Genomic DNA, 22,059 nt, shown 5'->3' with positions numbered 1-22,059 from the left:
TTGAACAATAGCTAGAAGAGTCTTCCATGATGGAAATTCTTGTAGATGATCCAGAAAGCCTAGTTTCTTACTCAGCTCAGTCAAATTTGCTCAGTCACTCCTGCATGCCTAGATCCCAGGAGAAAGCCCCAAACTCATTTGACATCTGCCTGACCACTACACATCAGGGAAGGTTTGGTGTGGGCTTCTGACACCTCACAGGGAGCTCACATGAGGGGGACTGACAGATTCTGGGTGAGAGAAGTTGTGTTTTGCCACTTTTGCAACCATCTTGTGTGAAATGAGGCACCTGGCTCTAGCCCTGGCTTGACAGCTGCTGTCAAATGAGTTTACCACCCCAAATTTCAAGTGCCTGACTCACTACTTTGGGGACTGGCTTGCAAGTTCCTCCTCTGGAAGGCAAAGGGATGAGGATGGCTGTAGCTCTTGCTGGTCAGAACTCAGATCTCCACAGCTCTTGGGGGGTGACCCTGCACCTACACTGGAGTATTGAGTATTTGGCAAGTCTTGTCAGGCTCATTGTAAATTAATGTCTCATCCTCTGTCTGTGCTCCTTCTGCTCTTAAGGTGATTTTCTCGTCTGAATGGTTTTGTGCAAATGGTTCCTCCACTTCAGAGAGAAAAATGTGAAAATATCTGCTGAACAATCCCATCCCAGAGCTGTGTTTTTTTTCTCATCTTAAACCAAAGCCCTGTATCAGTCTCTGATTACTGTCCCATTGACTTGGGAAAGACTAGAAGTAATTTTATTTGGGGATTAGAGAAATTAAGTCTCAAGAAACATGGAACCTTTGAGCTTTTTAATGCTGTTGATTGTGTCTTTCTGTTCTGTGTGCCATCAAAGTTATAAAATTTAAATATTTTATGAAAGTGAGCTGTGATGGGTGGTGGTACAGAACTGATCCGGTCGTTCAGTTCATCTGTGATCCTTAGCACATTAAAAATAGCCACAAGGAAAGTCTTAAATGCTTCCATCCATCCATCATCCATCCATCCATCCATCCATCCATCCATCATCCATCCATCCATCCATCCATCCATCCATCCATCCATCCATCCATCCATCCCATATTATTTATATATAATCTCCATCAGAAAGAGTTTCTTGGCAATAAAGATCTTCTATCTAGCTGTTTGTGAGCATCCTGCCTTGCTTTCCAACAAATGGCATGGGAAACTCTTCCAAGGCCAAAACATGTGAATGAGATTTATTAGTCCTGTGGCCCCTTGTCAGTCATGACAACGTTAACAATCCATAAACCACACATCATGTCTATATCCCATGTGAAAAATGCATCTTTGGGAGATAAATAATAAATCCCACGTGCTCTCTGCTCTCTCCTACACGCCCCGGATTTAGGGCAGCTCTTTCCAGCCACCCCGGTTCCTTCTCGCTTCCCGCACTGTCAGGGGGCTGTCAGTGCCCCAGCCCTTGCTGGGGACCGCTCCTGTGTCAGTATTTGTCACTGTATCTGCAGTCAGGGTAGCGGTAGGCGAAGCGGGAGTCGCAGGACCGCAGAGGTTTCAGGATCTCTGCCAGCTCCGCCATGGCCTCGCTGGCACCGCGGCCGTCGCCCAGGCCGTGGGCACAGCGCTGCAGGAAGGCGTCGATCCTCTCCTGCACGGGGGGCTGGAATTTCCCCGCCAGGAGCTTCGGCAGAAGACCTTGACACACCAAGACGAGGCTGTGCTTCTCCCTGATGGAGTCACAGGACACAAATGAGGACTGGCAGTCCGCAGTCAGGCAGCTGAAGATATCTCTGTACTCCTGCTGGCCATCGATCAGCTGGCTCCCTGTTGGGGGCAATTAATCCGCTTGTTAGGAACGCAGTAGTGAGCTCCTGGACAGTCACAGATTATCTGTATCTCTGTGTTAACGCGGGGTTTGTTACTATCTAAAGGATGTGACCACCTTTCACAAATTGCTCAGTGCTGAAGCTGTGTATGAGCCAATTTTCTCGCTCCTGAAATATGTATATTTTTCTGAATGACAGAGCTCTGCAGAACTGCCTGTCAGAGGAACTGGAGATGAGTCTGTCAAGTCAAGCTGACGCAGAAAAAAATGAGAATTGGAGTACAAATCTAAAATGTGGAGTTCCTACAAAAAACTACCACAAATAGCCAGACCTGTAATTCTTTCCATGTTAACCAAAATCATTGCATTGCAACAACAGCTCATTGAGCTGGAGTCAAGTTAACAGTCATAGCTGTTGGGATAAGCAAAGGAAATCCAGTGGAAAATTTTCTGACAGCTGCTTCTGAATATTTGAGACCTACTCAGCTGAATGTGTGAGCTGAAGAAAAAACCTTTTGAAAATCTGAATATTCAAAATGAAACTGTTAAATTATTGGAAGAAGAGTCTTTGCCTAGCTCTACTTGCAGGGCTAGACCAATGTAAGCTGTGAAAATTGAATAGGAACCCTTGATTTTATGTAAAAGTGTCAAAAAGAGGGATTTTGTTATTATTATTATTATTATTAGAAGAAGAAGAAGAAGGAGAAGGAGAAGAAGAAGAAGAAGAAGAAGAAGAAGAAGAAGAAGAAGAAGAAGAAGTATTATATATGACCATTATTAGTCAATGTGATAAATGCACATAAAGAGTCCAATTTCACCCACTACTTAGAATTACAAAATTTCTGCTTGCAAATGTTGACACATGCATGACAAAAGTTTTAAAAGGAAGACTTCAAAAGAGAGCAGCCAGCACACCGTGCACACTGAAAGCTGCTGCCAGCCACAGAGTGGGCACCAAACCACCGACCACACAAACGAAACACCCGTCGCCTTCTCGACTCAGAGCCAGGACGGCAGGAGCTGCTGATGGTACATCTCTCCGTGAACTTCTCATTATTTAATTTAGTAAGTGGTGTTTGGTTAATTAAAAAAAAAAAAAAAGGCAGCAGTAGAGCCAAGGGTAGAAGGGGAAGGATTTGTCTGCCCTGCCTCCCGAGCCCTCCCGTGACAGATGCGCAGCCACGGAGCCCGCTGAGTACCTTCCTCCTTGTCGATGATGCCCATGGTGCTGGCATCCCGGATGAACAGATGCCCGTTGCTGAACACGCCGAAGGTGCCAGCGTCCACGTGGGTGAAGTAGAAGAAGTAGTTGAGGTCATTGGTGGCCATGGAGCGCAGCACGGCCAGGAGCTGCAGGGCCAGGTCTGCGGCCACCTCGGGGGCCGCGCCGAAGAAGTCGCGCAGGGGCCGGGTGCTGGCGCTGACCAGCAGGCGCCCACAGGAGCCCAGGTACCGCGGGAAGGGCCAGCCCTCCACGTCAGGGAAGATCTGTGGGGAAGAGCAGGAACGGGGGGATTACCCCAGCCCTCAGCCCATGGACCCACCTCTCTCTCAGAAAGCCCTTTCTGGCTCCAAGCAGCAGGGTTGTGTTGTGGTTTCTAAGTCAGCCTGCAACCCTTCCTTGCCCCATCCAGCCCTGGCAGCTGGGAAAGGTACCTAGTCCCCATCCTGGAGGAGTTAGGATGCTTTTTTGTTCTCACCATCCTTTTGTGTAATGAAGGAAGAATCTGGTATTTCGAGACTTATTCTGTAAGAGAGACCAACTGGAAAGTCCAGGATAATAATAGTTTTCAGATTCATGAAAATTTTAGCCACAGAACAGCTAATTTTAGGTGTCTTTGATGGGTCCCTCATGAGCACTGAACAGATGAAGTCACAGCTTGGAGTTGAGGTAGGGCTAAAACAGTTTTTGCTAATTGGTGAGAACTGCCAGGCTCATTTGTAAGAGACTTTGCAGTCTCAGGGACAGAAGTGGTGGGTGTTTGCTCCAGTGGAGACACCTGGGCTGGGCTCCCTGCATCTCTGCAGCACAGTTATCCCAGGAGGAAACCAAAATGTGTGACTGCTGAGCAACGCCAGCACAAAGCTTTCTGTCATTTGCATTAAAACTCATCCGTGTCCCCAGCACCTCAGACCCTGACAAGCCATTATGAACCCATCCAGTTTCATGTTTAAGGTTATTTCTCCCTTGTGCTGTGAATAATCTAGCTTTTTCTCTTTTGGCATGTTTTTCTCATTTCTTCAAGTTGTATTCCCACATCTCCAGAGTGCTAAGGGCCACAGCTTCATGTCCCAGTGACCCTTAACTGGGCCAAAAATGACCCCCAGGAGCCTCCCAGAGCACGAGCACCATTCCCCCTCCCTGGGACCACGCAGAGCCCTGGGAGTTGCTGAGTCCAGCGGTGGCCTGGGGCCAGGGATGGATGATGCTGCCACTGCCATTTTTTCTTCATGGAATCATGAGGGGTTGCAAGACCCAGCAGTGAGGACTAAAGGTGGGATGGGGAGAGGTGAGGATTCTGCCTTGGAAACAGGGAAAGAGAGGAGCTGCATGCCAGACAGGTCAGAAGGGGTCCAGGGGAAGGGTGTGAGGCCTCCCAGATCACCGCCTTCAAACCCAGAGTTTTGAAACCCAGAGCCAGTTACCAGTGGCAGGTGAACAGAAAACACAGCACTGGCATGTGGAGCATGGAAATGATGCTCTTTCTCTTTCAGAAACAGGCCATGATTTTATGTAATGCATTAGCAATGCAAACCCAACTCTTTGAAATACTGGGGATGGGTAAAACCCTGGATTACACTGTTCTCTATTGCAACAACGCACCTGGGGTCCCCTATCTCTCCCCAGCCTCACAGACTGATGCAGGGAGCACCCAGCCACCCAACTTCACCCCACTTCAGCCACCCAACCCCATAGAAGAAATGTGCTTTTTGAAGGCCAGGAAGCCGCCAAAGGGCTGGGGCTCCTCTGCACCTGAGGCTGACACACATCTCATGCGAGGGTTTGCTCGTGAGGGGTTGTGGGGTGGTGTTTCAATCTGGGGCAGGGTGGCACGTACCTGTAAGAGGATGGGGTGTGAGTTCACTGCCAGGGTGTACAGCAGGCGCAGCTTGTCCCGGTCCGTGAGGTGATCCATGTAGATGCTGCCGGCGTCTGGCACCTCCGCGTAGCGCCGCACGATCCTGTCCAGGAGGCGCTGGGATGGGCAGCGCAGCATCGGGCTAGACAGGCCCTGTGAGAGGGGGAAAACTCGGCAGGGAAGTCTAATTCTGGCCTGAGACATTGCTCAGGCAGTGCCTGGATCGTGCTGGGGGTACACACGCACCTCTGTGCCCTGCCCACTGTGCCTGTGCTTGTTGTGACACAGCTCCGAAGGATACAGGCACGCAGGGCATCTCACCCTTCCCAGGAAAAGACCTGTGCCATCCAAAAATGCCACTTCCCAACTTAGGCTTCAAGAATGTCCCCCATTCCTGGGCACTGCAAACCTCACGTTCCCCCAGTTGCACAGCACCACATCTCTCCACACCATGGGACTCTTCCCTCTGGCTGGGTTTCCAGGCATTCCTGGTGGAGGCCCTCCAGTTGTTAGGACAGTGAGTCACTTCCCTCATTAAATAATCTTCAGATCATTTCGTTATTTACTTAACCTGAGAGCAGCTTTCTTGGAAAAACTATTTGCTAAGGTCAGTAAACATGCTTTAAAAATGTAAATAAACATTGTGTGTGAATATAAGCACAGGATATGTTCTCTCTGATAAACTCATGCATTAACTATCAAAACCAAATAGCCTGTGTGTATTTTTTGTAAATACCAGCAACAAATAGAGAACTGTTGGGCTAATGGAGTCAATTATCACCTGTATTTCACCCTTCAGATTTGGAGGTTTGGCTTGTAAAATTGCATGAGCAATCTATGGCTGGGATAAATGGCATAGAAAAGTATACCTTCATAGTCAAAAACAGCCTTTTTTTATTTTTCAGTTAGTCTTCCTTGGTAGCCAAGGAGAGTTTATAAATGGAGGGTTGCCCACAGTGGCCCAGAAGCACTGCCCTGCCATGCCTCTGCTGGGGAAGGGAATCAGGTTTTTTAGGTCTCTTTATTAAAAATGCTCCCAGTAGCCAAATTTGAGTTTTGGGGTTTTGTTTATAATTTGAAGGCTGGGAGATTTGCTTCAGAGGAAAGGGAGGTGGAGCTCACATTGCTCCCTGCCATCCTTCATGCTGAGAGCAAAGATGTGACCCAGCATCTCCCCGGGTCATTTGGTTACTCTGAGGTAGGTCCTTCTCAGCCCCTCCTGTGCGAGCTGTTCATTTGGCATAAAACACCGAATCACCCAGCCGTGACAGAGAAAAAAAGGAACATGGAAAGGATGAGTAGGACACTTTTGCAGTTGGAGGAGGAAAGGGGGGACTAGATGTCCCATGTCTCTTCGTCTGCATCCCTGTTGGCCTTGGTGAGATTCCAGCCACTCCCTCCTTGGCCATCAGTCGTACAAAACAAGTCCAAAATGCCAATAGCTGATGAAAACTACATGAGAAACTCAACCACAACTGAAGCCTTGTTTCACAAAAAACAAAAAAACTTTCTTCCCCCCCAAAAATAAAACATTTGTCAAAAATTTTACTCAGTTCCTGATGCACGTCTTCATACACTCCTCTCCTCTGATGTCCCCTTATCAGGAAAATATTTTATCAATTAATTGTCTAAAACCATAGAAGGGGTGCAGGGGGAGGGAAGGTTATGGACTTCTGTCTGCAGCACTTGCAGGAACATTGTGGCCAACTCTGTCATTTTCTGTTTGGAGGAGAAGTGATAAAAAATGAGCAGAACAGAGCTGTGTTAAGTAAGAGATAAACGGTGGAGAAAGTCTCTTGCAGCTCCGTGTGTGTGCAAATATTTGCAGCCAAAGTTAGAAAGTCTTGCTGCTTCCAGGAGTCAGCAATGCAAAAGCTGAGACCCTGAAGAGTACGCAGTAGGAACACAAATCACGGCTGCAGAGAAGGCATGGAGGGTGTAATTAGGTTTTTTCTGAGGTCAGAGCTCATCTTCTTAACAAAAATGTGGCACACGCTGCCCGTGGTGCTCATGGCTGCTGGTTTCCTGAGGAACAGTTTCAGTGGAGGTGTGGGAGCAGAGGAGCAGGGCTGGGTGCTGACAACTTTGCATCAAACATTGGTGCAGCTTCCCACAGTTTAATGAAGCCCTGACCCACAAAAACTGGGCAATGGGGCCTTTTGATTTCAGCAGAGATAGTCAGCAGCATAAAGCTCAGCACCTGCTTGATTGTTTCAGTGTAGAGGGATCTCACCTTCCTGCAGACAGATGGAAACATCTCTACAGCGGGAAAGTTGTAAAACTGTCAGACAAAAATTGCCAATGGGTGAAAAATGTGAAGAACACATACTTGAAACACTGGAGATATAGATTTATCTGAGAATATCTTAAGTCTTTGCAGTGACTTATCACCCCAGAGAATAAGACCTGACAGCCAGCCTGATGTATTGTTTGTGATTGATATGGAAAGCTTCTTATTTACTTCAATTGAACACCCACATTTCTATATCTGATAGTGAGTAGTTCCTGCAAAGCCTACCTGCACTCAGCTGTGAGTTTTTAACTCCTGTTACACAGTACAGGATGAATTTTAAACTCTGTGAGTTCATGTGTATGCATACGTAGCGCAGACACACCCAGAATTCACTTGGATGTAAAGACAACTTGTGGAAGACAACTTCTTCCTCTGTTTTCTTTTCAGCCAGACCAACAGGGGATGGCCCAGACCAGGAGCACAGCTGCCTCCTTCCCCATGAGCCACTACCAGCCACTGGGTCCAGCTTCACCAAACTACCAGGTTTAGGATGGTTTCCAGGAGAAAACACTTGGATGTAGGTGTCAAAGCACCTACAACTCCTGGCAGTGTGAATCCAAGGGCTTCCTTAAATCCCAAAAGGAAGAGAGTAAGAATGCCCTGAGAAACTCATCCCCACTGCCAGCAGGTTTATGGAAGTCTCTGATGATGAAGTACTGGGTCAAAGAGGTGGCAGGTCCAGGAGGTGGCTCTGGAAGCCCCATAGTGCCCATCCATCCTAGGATGGACAACTGGACATGTGAGTGAGCTGCTGCCCCTGTGCAGCAAGAAGAGATGTGGGCTGGACTCAGAGGTCACATAACTGGGGTGCCAGTGCATCTGCTGTGGGCAGGACGAGGTGCTGGGCAGTAATTCTGGCCAGGAGTTGCTGGGCAGTAGTTTCTGGTCAGCAGCTGCTGGTCAGTAGTCTCAAGCAGTCTGACCTAGAGAGAAGGTCTGCAAATGCTGGATTTTCACCTTGGTACTGCTTTCCTCTGACTGCCTTTAGCATTTTCCAGGCCGTGCTTTGTAGGCAGGGCTGTAAATTTTCCCTGTGGGTGATCTGTAATGAAACCAACCTGCTTTGTTGCCCCTCCAGCAGGAAAGCACCCAGAGTGGTTTGAGGTGATGAGCTCCTGGGTGAAGCAGCATCTGAGGCTGCTGTGCAGGCCAAGCCCCAGCTAAATCCTGCTCATCTCTGAGGCAGGCTGGATTTTAAGACTGAAGACTTCGCTGCATCCAATAAAGATTTTCATTGTGGCTGGTGGAATAATCGCCGTGGCAGGCAGCTCAGCTGATGGCTGGGTCAGGCAGGGCAGGCAGTGTAAAGTGGAAAAACATTACTTCATGGTCTGTCATTTTGATTCAAGCACGTTGCAGTTTGTTGCAATGCTCTGTCTATCAGACAAAATTACCTGGGCCCATTAGCTTTCCCCAGTGCTGCTATACAGGACAAACTGCAGGGAAGGGAGAGCAAAGCACTGCTGTGTGACTGCAGCTCTGTGAAACAGGGTGGGCATCGTGTCAGGCCTTGAGAGAGGTGTTCTGTTAACAGCTCAGAGAAGAGGGAAGCAGGAAAATAGAGCCATAAGAGCAGTTCCTTAGATAAGTGTTTGCAGAGACATAGGGCACCCCCAAAAACCCCTCTCCAGTGGCTGATGCTGGATTATCCAGCCCAGCTGAGGGCTGGGCTGGGTGCAGGCAGAGGTGCTGCTTCCCAGAGGGAGAAGGGCAGGTGGGATGGCCAGGGAGGAAGAGGATCCCCATCTCTGTAGGGCTGGATGGACTGGGGAGGTCAGACTGTAACCTGTGGTGGCCCACACAGCGGGGGTCTCACACACAGACTCACACACACACTATGACTGAAATGTTGTTGCCACTGGCTGGTTTTCAATTAAGACCACAAGCCATTTTACATCGCACATGCCTGATCTTAAAAAGTGATTGCTGCTGAAATTTGGTGGTCGGGAAGTAGGTCCCAGGGTCCCTGGATCACCATGTTTCTCTGTGTATGCAAATCTATATGCTGTTAGAAAGGATTTAAATTCCAATTTTTGTTTCTCTGATTGATTTACAGAACCAAAGGACCATGAAAACATGAGCAGAGCAATCCTGAGGCTGATGTGCAAATGTCTGGGCCTCCCTGCAGCCTCCTATGCCCTTTCCAACTAAAAAGCTGCAGGGGTTGATGAAATGTCCCAGGGAGTTTGTCACCGGGCACGTCCCCCCAGGCTGGCCCTGAGCTCACATCAGAGGTGCCCTGGAGCTGGCATCAGCTCAGCTGCTGCTCACAGGGAAATTCCTGGGAGAAACTGGATAGGTGCAAAGCCAGGGTGCCCCAGCCAGGGTCTCTGCGTGGTGCTGTGTGTGCACATGTGCATCCATAAATGTGCGTGTGCCTGTGTGTGCAACCCAGCCAGCTCAGCTGGCACTTCAGACTCCGAGAGGACAGGGTAGGGAAAACTGTAGCACATGAAGAGCCTTTTAAGGAGAAGGATTTGGGCTCAGCTGATGATTTAGCTTTGCAGCAGGTCTGAGATACCACAGAGCCACATTTCTCCAGTTACTTTTTCACCCAGCTCAGCAAATGGAAGCTTTAAGCTCTCTATTCTTTCCCTTTCTCTCAGCACTTCTGGGGAGAGGGGGAACAGCACAGTTTGGCACAAACACCTGGGACACTCCAGCAAGGCTGGGGGACCTGGAAGCCCAACTCACCCTCCTGCAGGTCCCTGCAGTGCTGTCTGGGGGGACAGTGGTGGCCAGCAGGTGCCTGGGCAGCTAAGGAGTTGTGCCTGCACACAAACTCAGGTGAGGGATGCTCTGAGTGGAAGTGATGCACCGTCCTCTCTCTCTAGTGCCTCTCCCGAGGTTGCTACACAAAGTACAGTATAACTTTGCCTCAGAAATCTTTTCCCTGTCAGGCATGTGCCACCTGGAAGGGTACTGACTTCAGGGTGACCTGCTGTGCTGGACTGTCAGTGATTTGGGTGAGTCCTTTTTGGTGCAGTCCAGGCACAACTCCAGTGTATCCCTCCCTCTCTCTCCCCAGGTGTGCTGCTCCCCAGGGTAACAGAAGAGGAAGAACTAAAGCAGCATAGCTTTAACACTCACCAAAGCTGAGTGGATGCAGCAAGCAGCAAAAAAATAAGTTACTTTTTCACAGACACTTCTCCCTTGGAATGGGAAGAAGTACTGGAATAATCCTCTCTGAGGGTCAGTGTATATCCAACCCCACCCTGGCCCCTGCTTCTTTCCAGTGGTTATTGCAATGTTTTGCTGTTCTTTGGGTGGGGTGAGGGGGATGCCCTGTGTGGTAGCTGCCCATCTGCCTGGTGGTGGTGACCCACAGTCACTGTGCTCCTGTCCTGGCTTCACCTGTGACACCCCAGGACTGTGGGAGAAAGGGCAGTGTGCTTCTCTGTGCCTGAGGTCATTTGCTATGGATGGCAGGAGAATGAGTAATCGAGGCTTTGGCTCTGACTGCCCATGCCCCTCATCCTGCCAGCTGCAAGCAAGAGAGACCCACACTGACTTGGCCCCTGGCCCAAAGTAAAATCGCTTTCAAGACACTGGCTGCCCTTTTGGGCACAACTTTATGATAAAAAACCCCAAAGTCCCACAATGCTGAGACATGATGGAAAACTAGAAAAAAAAAGGCTGGGGCAGCAGACCCCCCCGGAGCTGTTACCACATTTGTGTGCACAGCCTGATATCCTCGTGCTTGAAGTCACCTGGTGCTGTGGCTTTCCACAGGACTTCAGCTTCAACCTGCACAAGGAGCCAGGAGCTGGTGCTCTCCTCTCTGGGGCCAAGCCCATCCCAGCCCTGGACAGGCTGTGCCATGGCATTGCCTGTGGCAGGGAGGGCTTGGCCTTCAACCGTGGCACTTTTCTTCCCACCAGAACATCATTTTGCCTCTCCCTTTTGGCACGTGGGCTTGGCTGGGAGCACACAAGGCTATCTCCACCGACCAGCCACCACCCAGTCTCACTCTCCAGCCAGCAAGTTGCAGCCATATCCCCACAAGACCCTTTTCACACCCCTAAACCGCACAGGACTTGCTCTCCCCCGTGCTCCCCCAGCCGTGGTGGGGCACTGGAGCCGCAGGACACAGACCTGGACCAGGTCGGGCGTCAGGCGCTTGGCCCGCAGCCACTTCTGGAAGCGCTGGGTGCGGCGCAGGGCGCGCTCCAGGCTGCAGGTCTTGGTCTTGAGCAGGGAGGTGCAGATGCGCTTGTCCGCCCGGTCATGCTGGTACTTGGAGGTCAGCCGGGTGATGTCCACCAGCCGCCAGCTCTTGGCATCGTCGGTGTAGTTGCCCGAGTAGCTGAGCAGAGAGCTGGGGGGCAGCTTTAAATGAGAAGAAAGCCAGGTGTCAAACCTGCCAAACCAAAACGAGAGCCCCACGGAGAGCGGGTTAACAGCCACACGGACACCTGTGCAGTGCCCGCCCCGCTGAGCTGCTCCAGGCTGGCCCCTGGAGCATCACCTGGCAAAGGCCAACTCACCCTGGCTGGATGGGCCCAGGTACCAGGGTGAGGTGAGCAGGCTGAAACCATCAGCTAAGGAAATGTGCTTTGGTAAAAAAAGTCCTTCTTTGCTTCCCACTAATACCATTCCTTGTCATGAATGCTGCCATGGGGTGAAGGGTAAAACACCCAAACAGGCTCTTTTGGGTAGAGGGAGGGAGGAAAGGGAGAAGCTTACAAGGTTCTGGTTCATGAATAATTACTGGTGTTCTTAAATTTTCCTATTTCTAGAGAAAGGGTCCCAAAAAATGAGTACTTGACACTTTAAAGGACCCTCCTGATATTAAAACCTCCTGACTACAAATGTATTTGGGAATATCGAAATGACCTCTTGTTTTGAGGAGGTGGCTTTTGTCAGTGCAGGGGTCTACCTGTCTCCCCCAGCATCCCTGACTGTATTTCAGCAGTCGGGATGAGTGACCTCCCCGAGAGCAGTAGAGTTTGGGGTGTGATGGGGGGACGGGGTGTGTGTGCCCTGGGCGTGCAGTGCCTCTGTAGCCATGGAGATCTTGCACTAATCTGCTCCCCCTACACAGGCACAGGAGGGGAGCATATGGGCTGGGTAATTAGGTAATTTTTTTTTTGTTTCAGCAGCCCCCTCAGCCCTGCCCACACGCGTGTCGCACATGCCGGAGCTGGGGAGCGCGGTGCCTGTTCTGGGAGGGTGTCTGTAACCTGCTCTTGGAACACGGCCCAGCTCTGACCTTTGGCTTGGCCAATGTCCTGCCCTCGCTGCCTCTGAACCCTCCTGCCCTGAGCTCCTTGTCCAAGTGTGTAGGAAAGCACGTCCTAATTTAATCTCACCGTAAATTAAAGCCGGTAGCTCAGAAGTGAAACAGGAGAGGTAAGAGGTTCCCTGAAGGATTAGCCTAGCTGGAGTTTCAGACAGCTTACAAGATATTAACAAGTCTGAAAGCTGAAGCTGGTCTTTCCTTTCACATTCCATTTGGGAAATTGGCAGAGAGAAATTTGGGGAGGATTAGTTTTCTATGATTTCAGGCAAATAACTGACTCAATGACACGAGCCACCATCTGTAGAGACTGATCAGACGATCCCTCCTGCAGGCAGCACCCCACTCCCTTTCCCCACCTCAGACCCCGTGCAGCTGAGCTCTGGGGCAGGCATTGGTGCTCAGGATGGCTGAAACCCTGGTGCTTCCACTGCTTTGGCTTTCAACTCCTGCCATGTGCCTCCTTCCAAAAATTTACCATGGAGGCTGACCAGAAGTGGGAGAGCCTTGTGTGAACAGGTTGGTGGATTCCAGCATTTCAGCATGTTTGGGCATTTTGCCTGATATGAAATTGAAGATTCCCTACAATTAAGGCACCTGACACAAACACTTTGTTTGGGTTTGTGTTTTGGCGAGGTTTTTTTTGGTTTGTTTCTTTGGTCTGGTTTTGAGCTAGGATTAAAGAAAAGAGAAAAACTGCTGTGCCTCATTGTGACTGTTGTCCATCAGGAGCCCTCCCAGTGCCTAATCTCCAAAATGGGCGAAGCGTGCCAGGCACGTCCTGGGAAGAGATGGCTCTGGGCTGGGTTTTTCTTTCTTTCTTTTTTTTTTTAAGTTAAGCACAAATATGCCTCGTGACTTGACTCAAGCTTGTGCGTTCAGGGGAGCTCACCAGAGAGCAGGAAATCGCCGCCCCCCGCGTGCAAGCAGCACATGGATGTGTGAAATGCAGGGCTGAGCATTAATTTGAGTGATGGAGTGATTCTCTCTGCAGAGCTCTGTGGGGAGAGCCACCCTGGCCTGGGAACCCAGCATGGGCTGCAGCAAGTCTGTATCTGGCATCATTTCTGAGCAGCACAGCGCTGGCCTGGCACATTTGCTGGATACTTTCAAGATTCATCATCAAGTTGTGCTGTAACAACTCCCCCTCGTACGGAACTTTTTAGCTAAGGGCCTGCAAATGCTCTAAGACCTTCAGTAAGATCTATGTGAATAAGTGAGTCACAGATTTTAGATCAACCTAGAACTAAATGCTGAAGAAACCCAAACTTATTTCCTTTTTTTTTTTTCCCTGAATTAAATGAAATATTTTGTTTCAGCCAAAATAATTTTGCTTGCATTTGAAATTTCACATTTTTAAAAAAAATTAAATAAGCTAGGTCTTAAAACAAAAACTCAAACCAAACCAAACCAAACCAAAAAAGCCCAAAAAAACCCAAAAAAAAGAGTAGCCTGTAAACCCCCATCTAATTGAAGCATTCCAGCTTTTTCAGTCTTCTTTCCTATTATTTTTGGACAAAGCTCAGGACCAGCATTGGCACAAGTCTTTGAATAGTTTTGGTCGGCTCAGCTCTGCGGTGTTTTGAAAATCTAATATTTTACAAAAAACTTTCACCACACTCTGCTCAGTACAGTTGGTAGACAGGCTTGGTATTCTCATTTACAGATGGATAAAGTTGGGCAAAGATAAGGGAAGTATGGAACATTAGAGCACAAGATGAGTCACCAGCCGTTCTGGGAACAAAACCCACATCTTCTCACTGTGAATGCATGTCAGAGCTCCCAGAAATGATGGAGAATTAATGAAGCATGTTCTAATGTGAATTAACACAGAGAAGCCCAAGTGCCATCCACCTTTGCAAGCATGTGAAAAGGTACGTGAGGGTGGATCAAAGAGCGTAAGCACCACTGAAATTTCCCTAGTTTAAGCTCCCACTTGCTAAAAAATAATCCCAGTTTTTCAAGAAATCAAGTGGGAGAACAAGTTTTACCAATGCAAAGGAAAGCCTGAAGATGAGTGACTGCTCAGGAGAACATTTTTAAGTTCCCCTTCCCAAAGCGCTCGGAGCAGAACTTCACGTTATCACTTATTTGTGGGAAGCCAACTGCAGGCTGGTGGGAGAGAAAAAGAAGTGTCTGGCTTGGGGAGCCCCTCTGTTTCCCCTGAGGCAGAAGTATTGTGCTCCCACAGGTTTGTGGCTCTGCACCCCTGGTCCCCAGTGGGGCTGTCTGCAGCCACGCACCCCGTTCCTGCTGTGCCCCGGAGGAAAGCCAGCGCGAGCAATCCTGCCTTGGCTCACGTAGCACCTCTCCCCCACAGCCAGAGCACCGTGCAGCTGGAACCCCACAGCCACAGGCACTTCTGCTGTTTTTGGCAGGGCTGAGGGAACCTGCATGGCCCCAGCCTCCCCAATGGCCAGGTGGGAGTAACCAAAAGGCTTCGTACCTGGCAGCAGGTCCCTAAAAACCCTGCACAGGTGAGGAGTAAAGGAGCTGCAGCAGGTTGGGGCAGGGGGCAGGAGCCAGCTGTGTTGCCATCCTGCTGCAGGGAATAAAATGCAGGGCATTTTACCCTGAATGCACCTCTGGCCCCTGCAGACCCACAGCAGCCCATCAGCCAGCTGAGCATGCTGGGCTGATTACAAATTCACACTACATTTTGGGACAGGAATCCAGGCTGGGCTGGGAGAAGCCCAGCACTCAGCCCTGTGCACCTCACATACTGCTCACTCTGGCACTGTGCACATGGAAAGCCAAAGGGCAAAGTGACAGGGAATGGGAGCCCTGATGTGCAACAGCAAGGAGTGCTCTGGCTCAGCAAAGCCACAAGCTGCCTTTTTCCAGCGGCAGTGGAAGGATGGATGTCTGGTATTACAAGTCCATCCCAGACAAACCATTATGGTTTTACTACACCACGTTTTATAGGATAGTTTAAGATAAAAATGGTGATTTGTCTAATACTATACTACTTACATTATAGCATTAAAAATACAATTTTACTATAATAATTTCTTCTCCCCCAGGCTTTTATATCTATAAAAGAAAGTGCATATGGCTCTATAAATCATATCAGACCCAATAAACCCTTCCTCTGCCAAGCACTGCCTTTAACTTTCTCCTCAAATACAAGTGGCAGCATTTTCCCTGCTTACATCAGATACACTCTGCTTTCAGCCTAAAAATGATTGGATTGGTCTGATGACCAGCTGGACAGTGTGTGTCTCATCAACAGCGAGGCAGATGCAATTTCTACCTTAAAGTTCTCACACAAATCTCCCCAAAATGTACCAGTAATTTAACCACGTGCTATTTTCAAGTGTGTGGGTAACCTCATGTGCAGAAGACCTCATGCCTCAGGCAGGTTTAGATCCCTTTTGATCTTAGTTAAAATGCACGTGAAATTCTGCACATTCACATTGTTGCACCTGGTACAAAATTATACAGCGTGTTTATATGTTTGTAGTTAATATACTCTGTTGGGAGCATACAAAGCTAAACCCCTTTTGCCTTTAGTCAATTGTTCATAATAAAATATTTCCAGTAAATCTAAACAAGCTGATTTCTTCCTTCCCTCTTCCCTTCCCCCACTGCTGCCTTGAATTTTTTCAGAGCCACTCTCTAGGCAGAAATTTGTTCCTTTTACTCCTGCTTTCAAGTTATAGTTAAGGGCTGAAGTCTGATCAAGTTTGCATGATTTAAGAGCAAAGAGACAAAGCATCAGCTTGCAGGCATTAATTAAAACACTAAGTGCTGTAATGGCAACTGGGTGCTAAGTTGCTCTTTGCATTGTTGTTCATGAAAGTACTTGGAAATTCTAACAGGCAACTTTCAAATTACTATACACAACTTTAAAAACGACTCTGCTGATTTTCTGACCTTATCTCCTCTTTAAAGAACTTCTTGCATATGGATGTCCCAATGCAGGCGTTGCATTTATCAAGTCCCAGGAAAGTCCGGCCAAAACTGTAGCTGGGTTTGACGTGGGGCACAGACGGAGAAGCTTTTGCTGCTGTGGAAGGGTTACAGCCCAGAGCCAAAACCAGGAGCAGCATCAATGGATCTGCAACTCTGGAGCAAAGGCAGCATATCCAGCGCCCCATCTACAGTAGTGGAGAGCTCTGCTTTTTTGCAAGTTGTCCCTCTCTAGGATTTCAGTCTCTTTTTGATGACTTCAGCCTGCAGTGGTGAGCCCCGAAACACAGCAAGACACTCTGGGTGCAGGAGACACTGCTGCAGTCCCCATCCTGCCAGCTGGTCACTGGATCTATCGGCTTGAGGTTTGGGTGGGAAAGATATGCTGTAGGGTGGGGAGAAGGAAATACATGGAGGATGCAGATAACTTGGGTTGCCATGGTTATCTTTCCTTTCCTTGTTGCAGCTGCTTTGGCCCCTGCTGACCCTCCCATCAGCCGACTTGGAAAACAACATGAAGAAGTGCTCATCTGCTCTTGGTGCAGACAAATGAAGGATATCCTGTCGCTGGAGAAAAGGGTACATGTGGGACACTTAGTAAAAAAAAGTGATTTGAAAGGAGTGGTAGCATGGCAGAAATGCACATTTTACCAGAAGCCAGACCTTTGGTGTTGCTTTATTCCTGGAGATTTGTGATGGTGCATGACATGACTTCCTTGGATGCTTCCTTGGCTCGATTTGCCCTTCTCACAAAAGCATTGGAAAGGCTGTCAGGTGGAATCATCACTGTTGTGTTTCTTGAGAAGAGCACTGTTTAGCAGTGATTGCACCACAGTGCAGACTGCCACAGAAAGCAGGATAGCCTGCAGCTTTCCCAAAACTCCCAGCTGATAGAGCAGCCTGACCTCTACGTCCCTCTTGGAAAATAAGGTTTTCAGCAAGACTTCTGTGTTTTGGAATGTCTTTTCTTGATGGTCCTGGCATTGGAAAGAAGCAAGAGAAAGTGATGGGGGTGAACTCAGGAGAATGTCAGAGGTTTCAGATAGCGATTACTGCGACCACACCAAAGGCTGTTCTTGTTAGGACAAAGACTTGGAAATTATAGAAACTGGTGGCTACCCGTCCTGGCCTGGGTGCTGGGCACAGGAGATCTGTCAGGCTGCAGCTCAGGGCCAGGAAAGCACACCTTGAAGGAGCAGGTGGTACTCTGGCTGCAGGCAGTGCATGCTGCTGTGGTGGCACTGGCTGCTGTGTTTTCATTGACACAGAAGACTCTCCTGGGCTGTATCTCACCAGTGAGGAGCAGACTGAGGCTTTGGAGACTTCTTATTCCCCCAGCTGCACTACTTGCACCAAGTGGCCAAGCCATTTCCTAGAACGTTTCTAATGGAAGAAAAGGTGCACTGTAGCTATCCTTTATTATCTTCTCTGGCATTTAACCTGATGGGACTAAGGGATGTGAGAGACACAAGGTGTGTGTTGGGCTCTGTGACTACTCCTCACTCTCTGAAGGGGCTGCTGGGTGATCCTAACAGTGCAAGGCAACTATTTAAAGCACAGATACTCATTAGTTGTGCACTTGGGAGATCTGGGGTCTCTCATTGGCTCCACACCCTGCGGGAGTTTGTTTCACCTCCTGGTGCATCCCTATGCACAAATTGGAGATGGTGACATTTAGGGTTTGTCTAGAGGGTGCAGCACTGACAGAGGAGGATAAAGAGCCCTGCTGAGAAGAAAGGGGGATATAATGAACCCTGCAGAAGCTGCAAAGCAGAGGAGCTGGGCAGTGCTAATACACCAGCACACAACTCTGCATTCAGCCTTCATGCATTTGGCCTAATACTCCAATATAAAGCTCTTTGGAATATGTTGGTGGAAAGAGACAGAGCTAAACAAATATTAGCTGTGTCCCACTTCCAGAAGTTTATCCCTGGCCTTTTCTACTGTTGGTACATTGCTCCTCTCCCCTCTGCAGGAATCAGCCCTTGCTTACTCTTTCCTGCCAGTAGCTCTGCAAATTTGGCCATGCCCACATTGCTCCCTGCCCAGCTCTTCCCTGGATGGTACCAAAATTACACACCAGCAACCCATCTTTATATTCATTTTGTAATATATAAACCATGTATCATTCAGTTTCTTTACTAATTCAATTGACTTCCTTCAATCCTCTGTTGTAATTTTAAGAGCAGACACACCCAGGCTCCTGGTGCCCCAGGAAGGGGAGGGCTTCAGCCCCTGGGGATGGTACCTGAGCCTTTCTCATGGCAAACCCCGGGTCTGCCACAGAACCCAGTGCATGGGCAGCAGGGTTTCTGTGCTGTTAATGATGCCTCGGTGTCTGTGTTGTTCTTGCACTTTTGTGTAGTTCAGGCACACGTGAAGCAATGTTTATGTCTCCCTAGGAACAGCAGGTGTAAGCAGGCTTTTGTACAGTGTATCACACCTGCACTAACTTGAGGCGTTATAAAAGCAACTTTTTATTCAAAGAATGGGAACTGGTCCATCATGTCCACCTCAAGCTTGCTGCTGGCATTTGCATTTACCCTCAGGGTCTGAGCTCCCTCCTCTCAAACATTTCTGCTCAGGCTGGGCAGTCCCTGAGCACAGATGATGTGTGTAGGAAACACTCCTTCATTCTCACAGCACCGAAAAACCAAAGCTTAAAAATGAGCAGAAGTATATCTGAGCTAGCCAGAGAGGCAGGTGGGAAACCACAGCTTGGTAAGTGTTGTAAGAGAAGCTGTGCTTCTGAAAGCAGCCTCTCTTTTACTGAGGTTGTTCAGCAGGTAATGTCAAACCTGTATTTGTATTTCTTTCCTTGTGTGACATGGCACAGAGCTATTGTGGTCAGGTGGCAAAGAGTCAGGTCTGCAGAAGCCTTGAAGATCTGCTCCTTGGGCCAGGATGTGGGATTTTCAGGGAATGGATTACTGTTGGAATGAAGGGCTGGCCCTAACAACCCGATGGGACCTTCACAAAACTTGTAACAAGAGACTCCTCTGCAACACCATTAACTGTGTGAGAACATGGCCCTAACAAAAAAGCCTCATTAGTATTCTAAAAGTTATAATTTCTAAAAATTTCTAAAAAGGATCAATATGAATGTACTGCCCTATCAAAGTCAGGCCCGTTGCAGAAACACTTTTGGAGTGGTTTCTACCAACAGAGGTAAAAGTTTTTATCTAGCCTCTGTTCCCTGATCCCTCCTTTCCCCACATGCCACGAGGGGTGTAGAAACATACCTGGAAGTACAGCCCCACTTCTGGTCATACCCATGTGGGCAGCAGAGCTCCTGGGTCCCAAAACCACCCAGTCCCTGCAGGTTTGGGTGGGGATGGCTGTGGTCTCCAGCTGCTCTTGGAGGTGGGAGAGAGCCTGCCCTCCCTTGCTGCTGGCTCTGGAGGAGATGTGGAGAACACAAGCTGATTTTTCACAGGTATTCATGGGATGAAATACACCTTTTATTTAACCCACCTCCTGCTTTCCACCCAATCCATTAATGCAATCCAGCTGTTCCCCACTGCCTCTTTCCACCCCAGGCTATTGCCCACCTTCCCTGATCAATGCCAGCTGTCCCCAGGGTGGGTTTCATGTCAGCAGGGCCTTCCTGGCAGCCTCCCTCTCCCCATCTCACTGATGCTGCTGGCTGGTTCACTCGAAGCAAAATATGTGCCAGTTCCATGCTCAGGATCCAGCTGGGACACTTTGGAAGTGACTATGGAGAGCAGGAGACCTTTTAAATTAGTTAAAATTAATTAAATAGTTTGGGATAATCACCAAAAAGTGTTTCAAAACATGCCAGACGCAGAGGAGCAGAAAGCGCAGTGCTGCTGCTCCTCAGCTGACATTGCCACCAGGGGCTTTGCTGTTATTGACCTGCACCTGCTCATGGGGATTTTGCTGCTTGGCCAACCTAAACAGCAGCTTTTGGGTGTCACATCATCTCATCTTCCTCTTCAGCCCAGGTTTGCAAAAGAGCCTGCTCAGCAAGGATGGGGTTGCTGAGCAACAGAGTATTGCTGGGCGGGCTGCAGGAGGGCTGCATCTCACTGCCACGCACAGAAAGGAAACAATAGACAGGAAAAATCAAAGTTTTGCTGGAAGAGGAGAGGCTCCTGCTCTTCCTGAGGCCCTCAGTAATCCCTGCCTGGGTCATGCTGCCTGCAGGGCCCGGATAAGGCCTTGGCTGCCACACAGAGCGGCTTTGCAGGACAGGGTGGAAACCAGCTCAGGGTGTGGTGCAACCATGATTATTCTTAATAGAATTTTTCATTAATCACATCCAAGATAATCATTAAACTATTTGCAAATAATTAGTACAGACTTGGTATCAAACTGCTTATCACTTCAATCCCAGTTCAAGCTGGATGTGTGGATTAAAAACTAGAGTGGCTTGACACATTTTCAATTCTTTCAAAATGAAAAATGTGACTCTGAATGCTACAAAACTCACAGCACTTGGGAGGATGCAATCACTTCCTTTTTCTCTGTTTTCTTCCCAATTGCATGATTATGAAAGAAACATCTGTTTTGAAGAGATCTGCAACAGAAAATTTTTGTTCCAGTTGGATTTTTAATGGACAACTTCTGTTAAAGAGTCTTGTCCCCACCGTTTCTTTCCCTTTTTCTTTTTCTTTTGCTGAAAGATGAAAGAGAAAGGAAGAGAAGGAGAAAAAAACCTCAAGCAAACAAACCCCACTGGCCAGTCTACAAATGCAGAGAGAAAAAGGGGCCACTGAGGTGTGGATGGTGTGAAACACCACAGCTGAGCTGGCAGAAAATGTTTGCACTTCAATTCTCTTTGAGAACATTTGATGTTGTGTGTGCATGGATTTTTCTACATTTTGAATCAATAAAAATACTAAAAGAGGAATACAAATTTGACTTTTTTTTCCCCCTCACCAGGGAATAATTCCTATTGTTTGATAATGTTGGATGTAATTAATCTGAAGCATCAATAAGCTAATATATTAATAATATATAAAAATAGGTATTGTTCTTTATCTGCAGTATTTTTGGATTTTCCCTGACTCCATTCTTCTGCTGCAGAAGAACCTGTTGTTCTTTGGGAAATCTCTATATACTGGTAGGCAGCTGGAAGAAAAAGCTAGTGAGAAGAAAAGCCTCAGGCACTGCAGCCAACAGATAAAGCCAGTTCTAGTTTGTGAGAGGCTGAAATGTCAGTACAAAAGGCCACTGAATGCTATCAGCTGCTCTGGTGTTTGCAGCATTTATGGGAGACCATGCCAAGCAGCAAAAACTGTGGAAGAGGATCCTGGATTTTGGTGCATCAGTGTCCATGGACAGAAAATGAGATGCAGGAATCTCGAGCCTAAGGGAAAATGGTAGTGGAAGGAAAATTGGCTGCACACCAGAACGGGGTGTGCTGGTCACTGCCTGCACAAAGCTTGAGGCAAAGAGGAGAGGAGGAGCTGCTTGGGAAGGGAGCAAGGCTCCTCCTCAAGGAGCAGCTGTCCTTGGTGGTGACTGCATGGGCTCCTTGAGCACTGGTAAAGAAGAAAAGCATCACTTCCTAGGCTAAATAAATAAATAAATAGAAATCTCTTCCTATAGAAAAAAAACCAGAAATATTTTCACATCATACAATTTTTCATAGGGGAAAGACCTACCCACAGTAATTTTCTTGGAGATGTGCTGTTGGTTTGGCATCCCAGCAGGTGAAAGGATTAAAAATAATGCAGATTTCTTGGTGTTGTTCCTCTGCGAGGCAGAAGCAGGA

The 22,059-nt window shown here is 48.3% G+C and overlaps 1 protein-coding gene across 1 annotated transcript; it reads right to left on the bottom strand.

Moving 5' to 3' along the window:
- Window positions 1-786: 786 nt before the first annotated feature.
- Window positions 787-16,684, bottom strand: DIPK2B (divergent protein kinase domain 2B). The gene is made up of 5 exons (XM_058851948.1): window positions 16,284-16,684; window positions 11,264-11,528; window positions 4,855-5,028; window positions 2,995-3,283; window positions 787-1,794 (listed from the first exon to the last, which is right to left on the bottom strand). The coding sequence occupies exons 1-5, from the start codon at window positions 16,505-16,507 to the stop codon at window positions 1,454-1,456; spliced, it is 1,293 nt and encodes a 430-aa protein (XP_058707931.1). The 5' UTR covers window positions 16,508-16,684; the 3' UTR covers window positions 787-1,453.
- Window positions 16,685-22,059: the final 5,375 nt, after the last annotated feature.

Source organism: Poecile atricapillus, chromosome 1 (assembly GCF_030490865.1).
Source record: "Poecile atricapillus isolate bPoeAtr1 chromosome 1, bPoeAtr1.hap1, whole genome shotgun sequence".
Classification (NCBI taxonomy): domain Eukaryota; kingdom Metazoa; phylum Chordata; class Aves; order Passeriformes; family Paridae; genus Poecile; species Poecile atricapillus.
The sequence above is the reverse complement of the archived record's forward strand: the minus strand, read 5'-3'. Positions and strand labels throughout refer to the sequence as shown.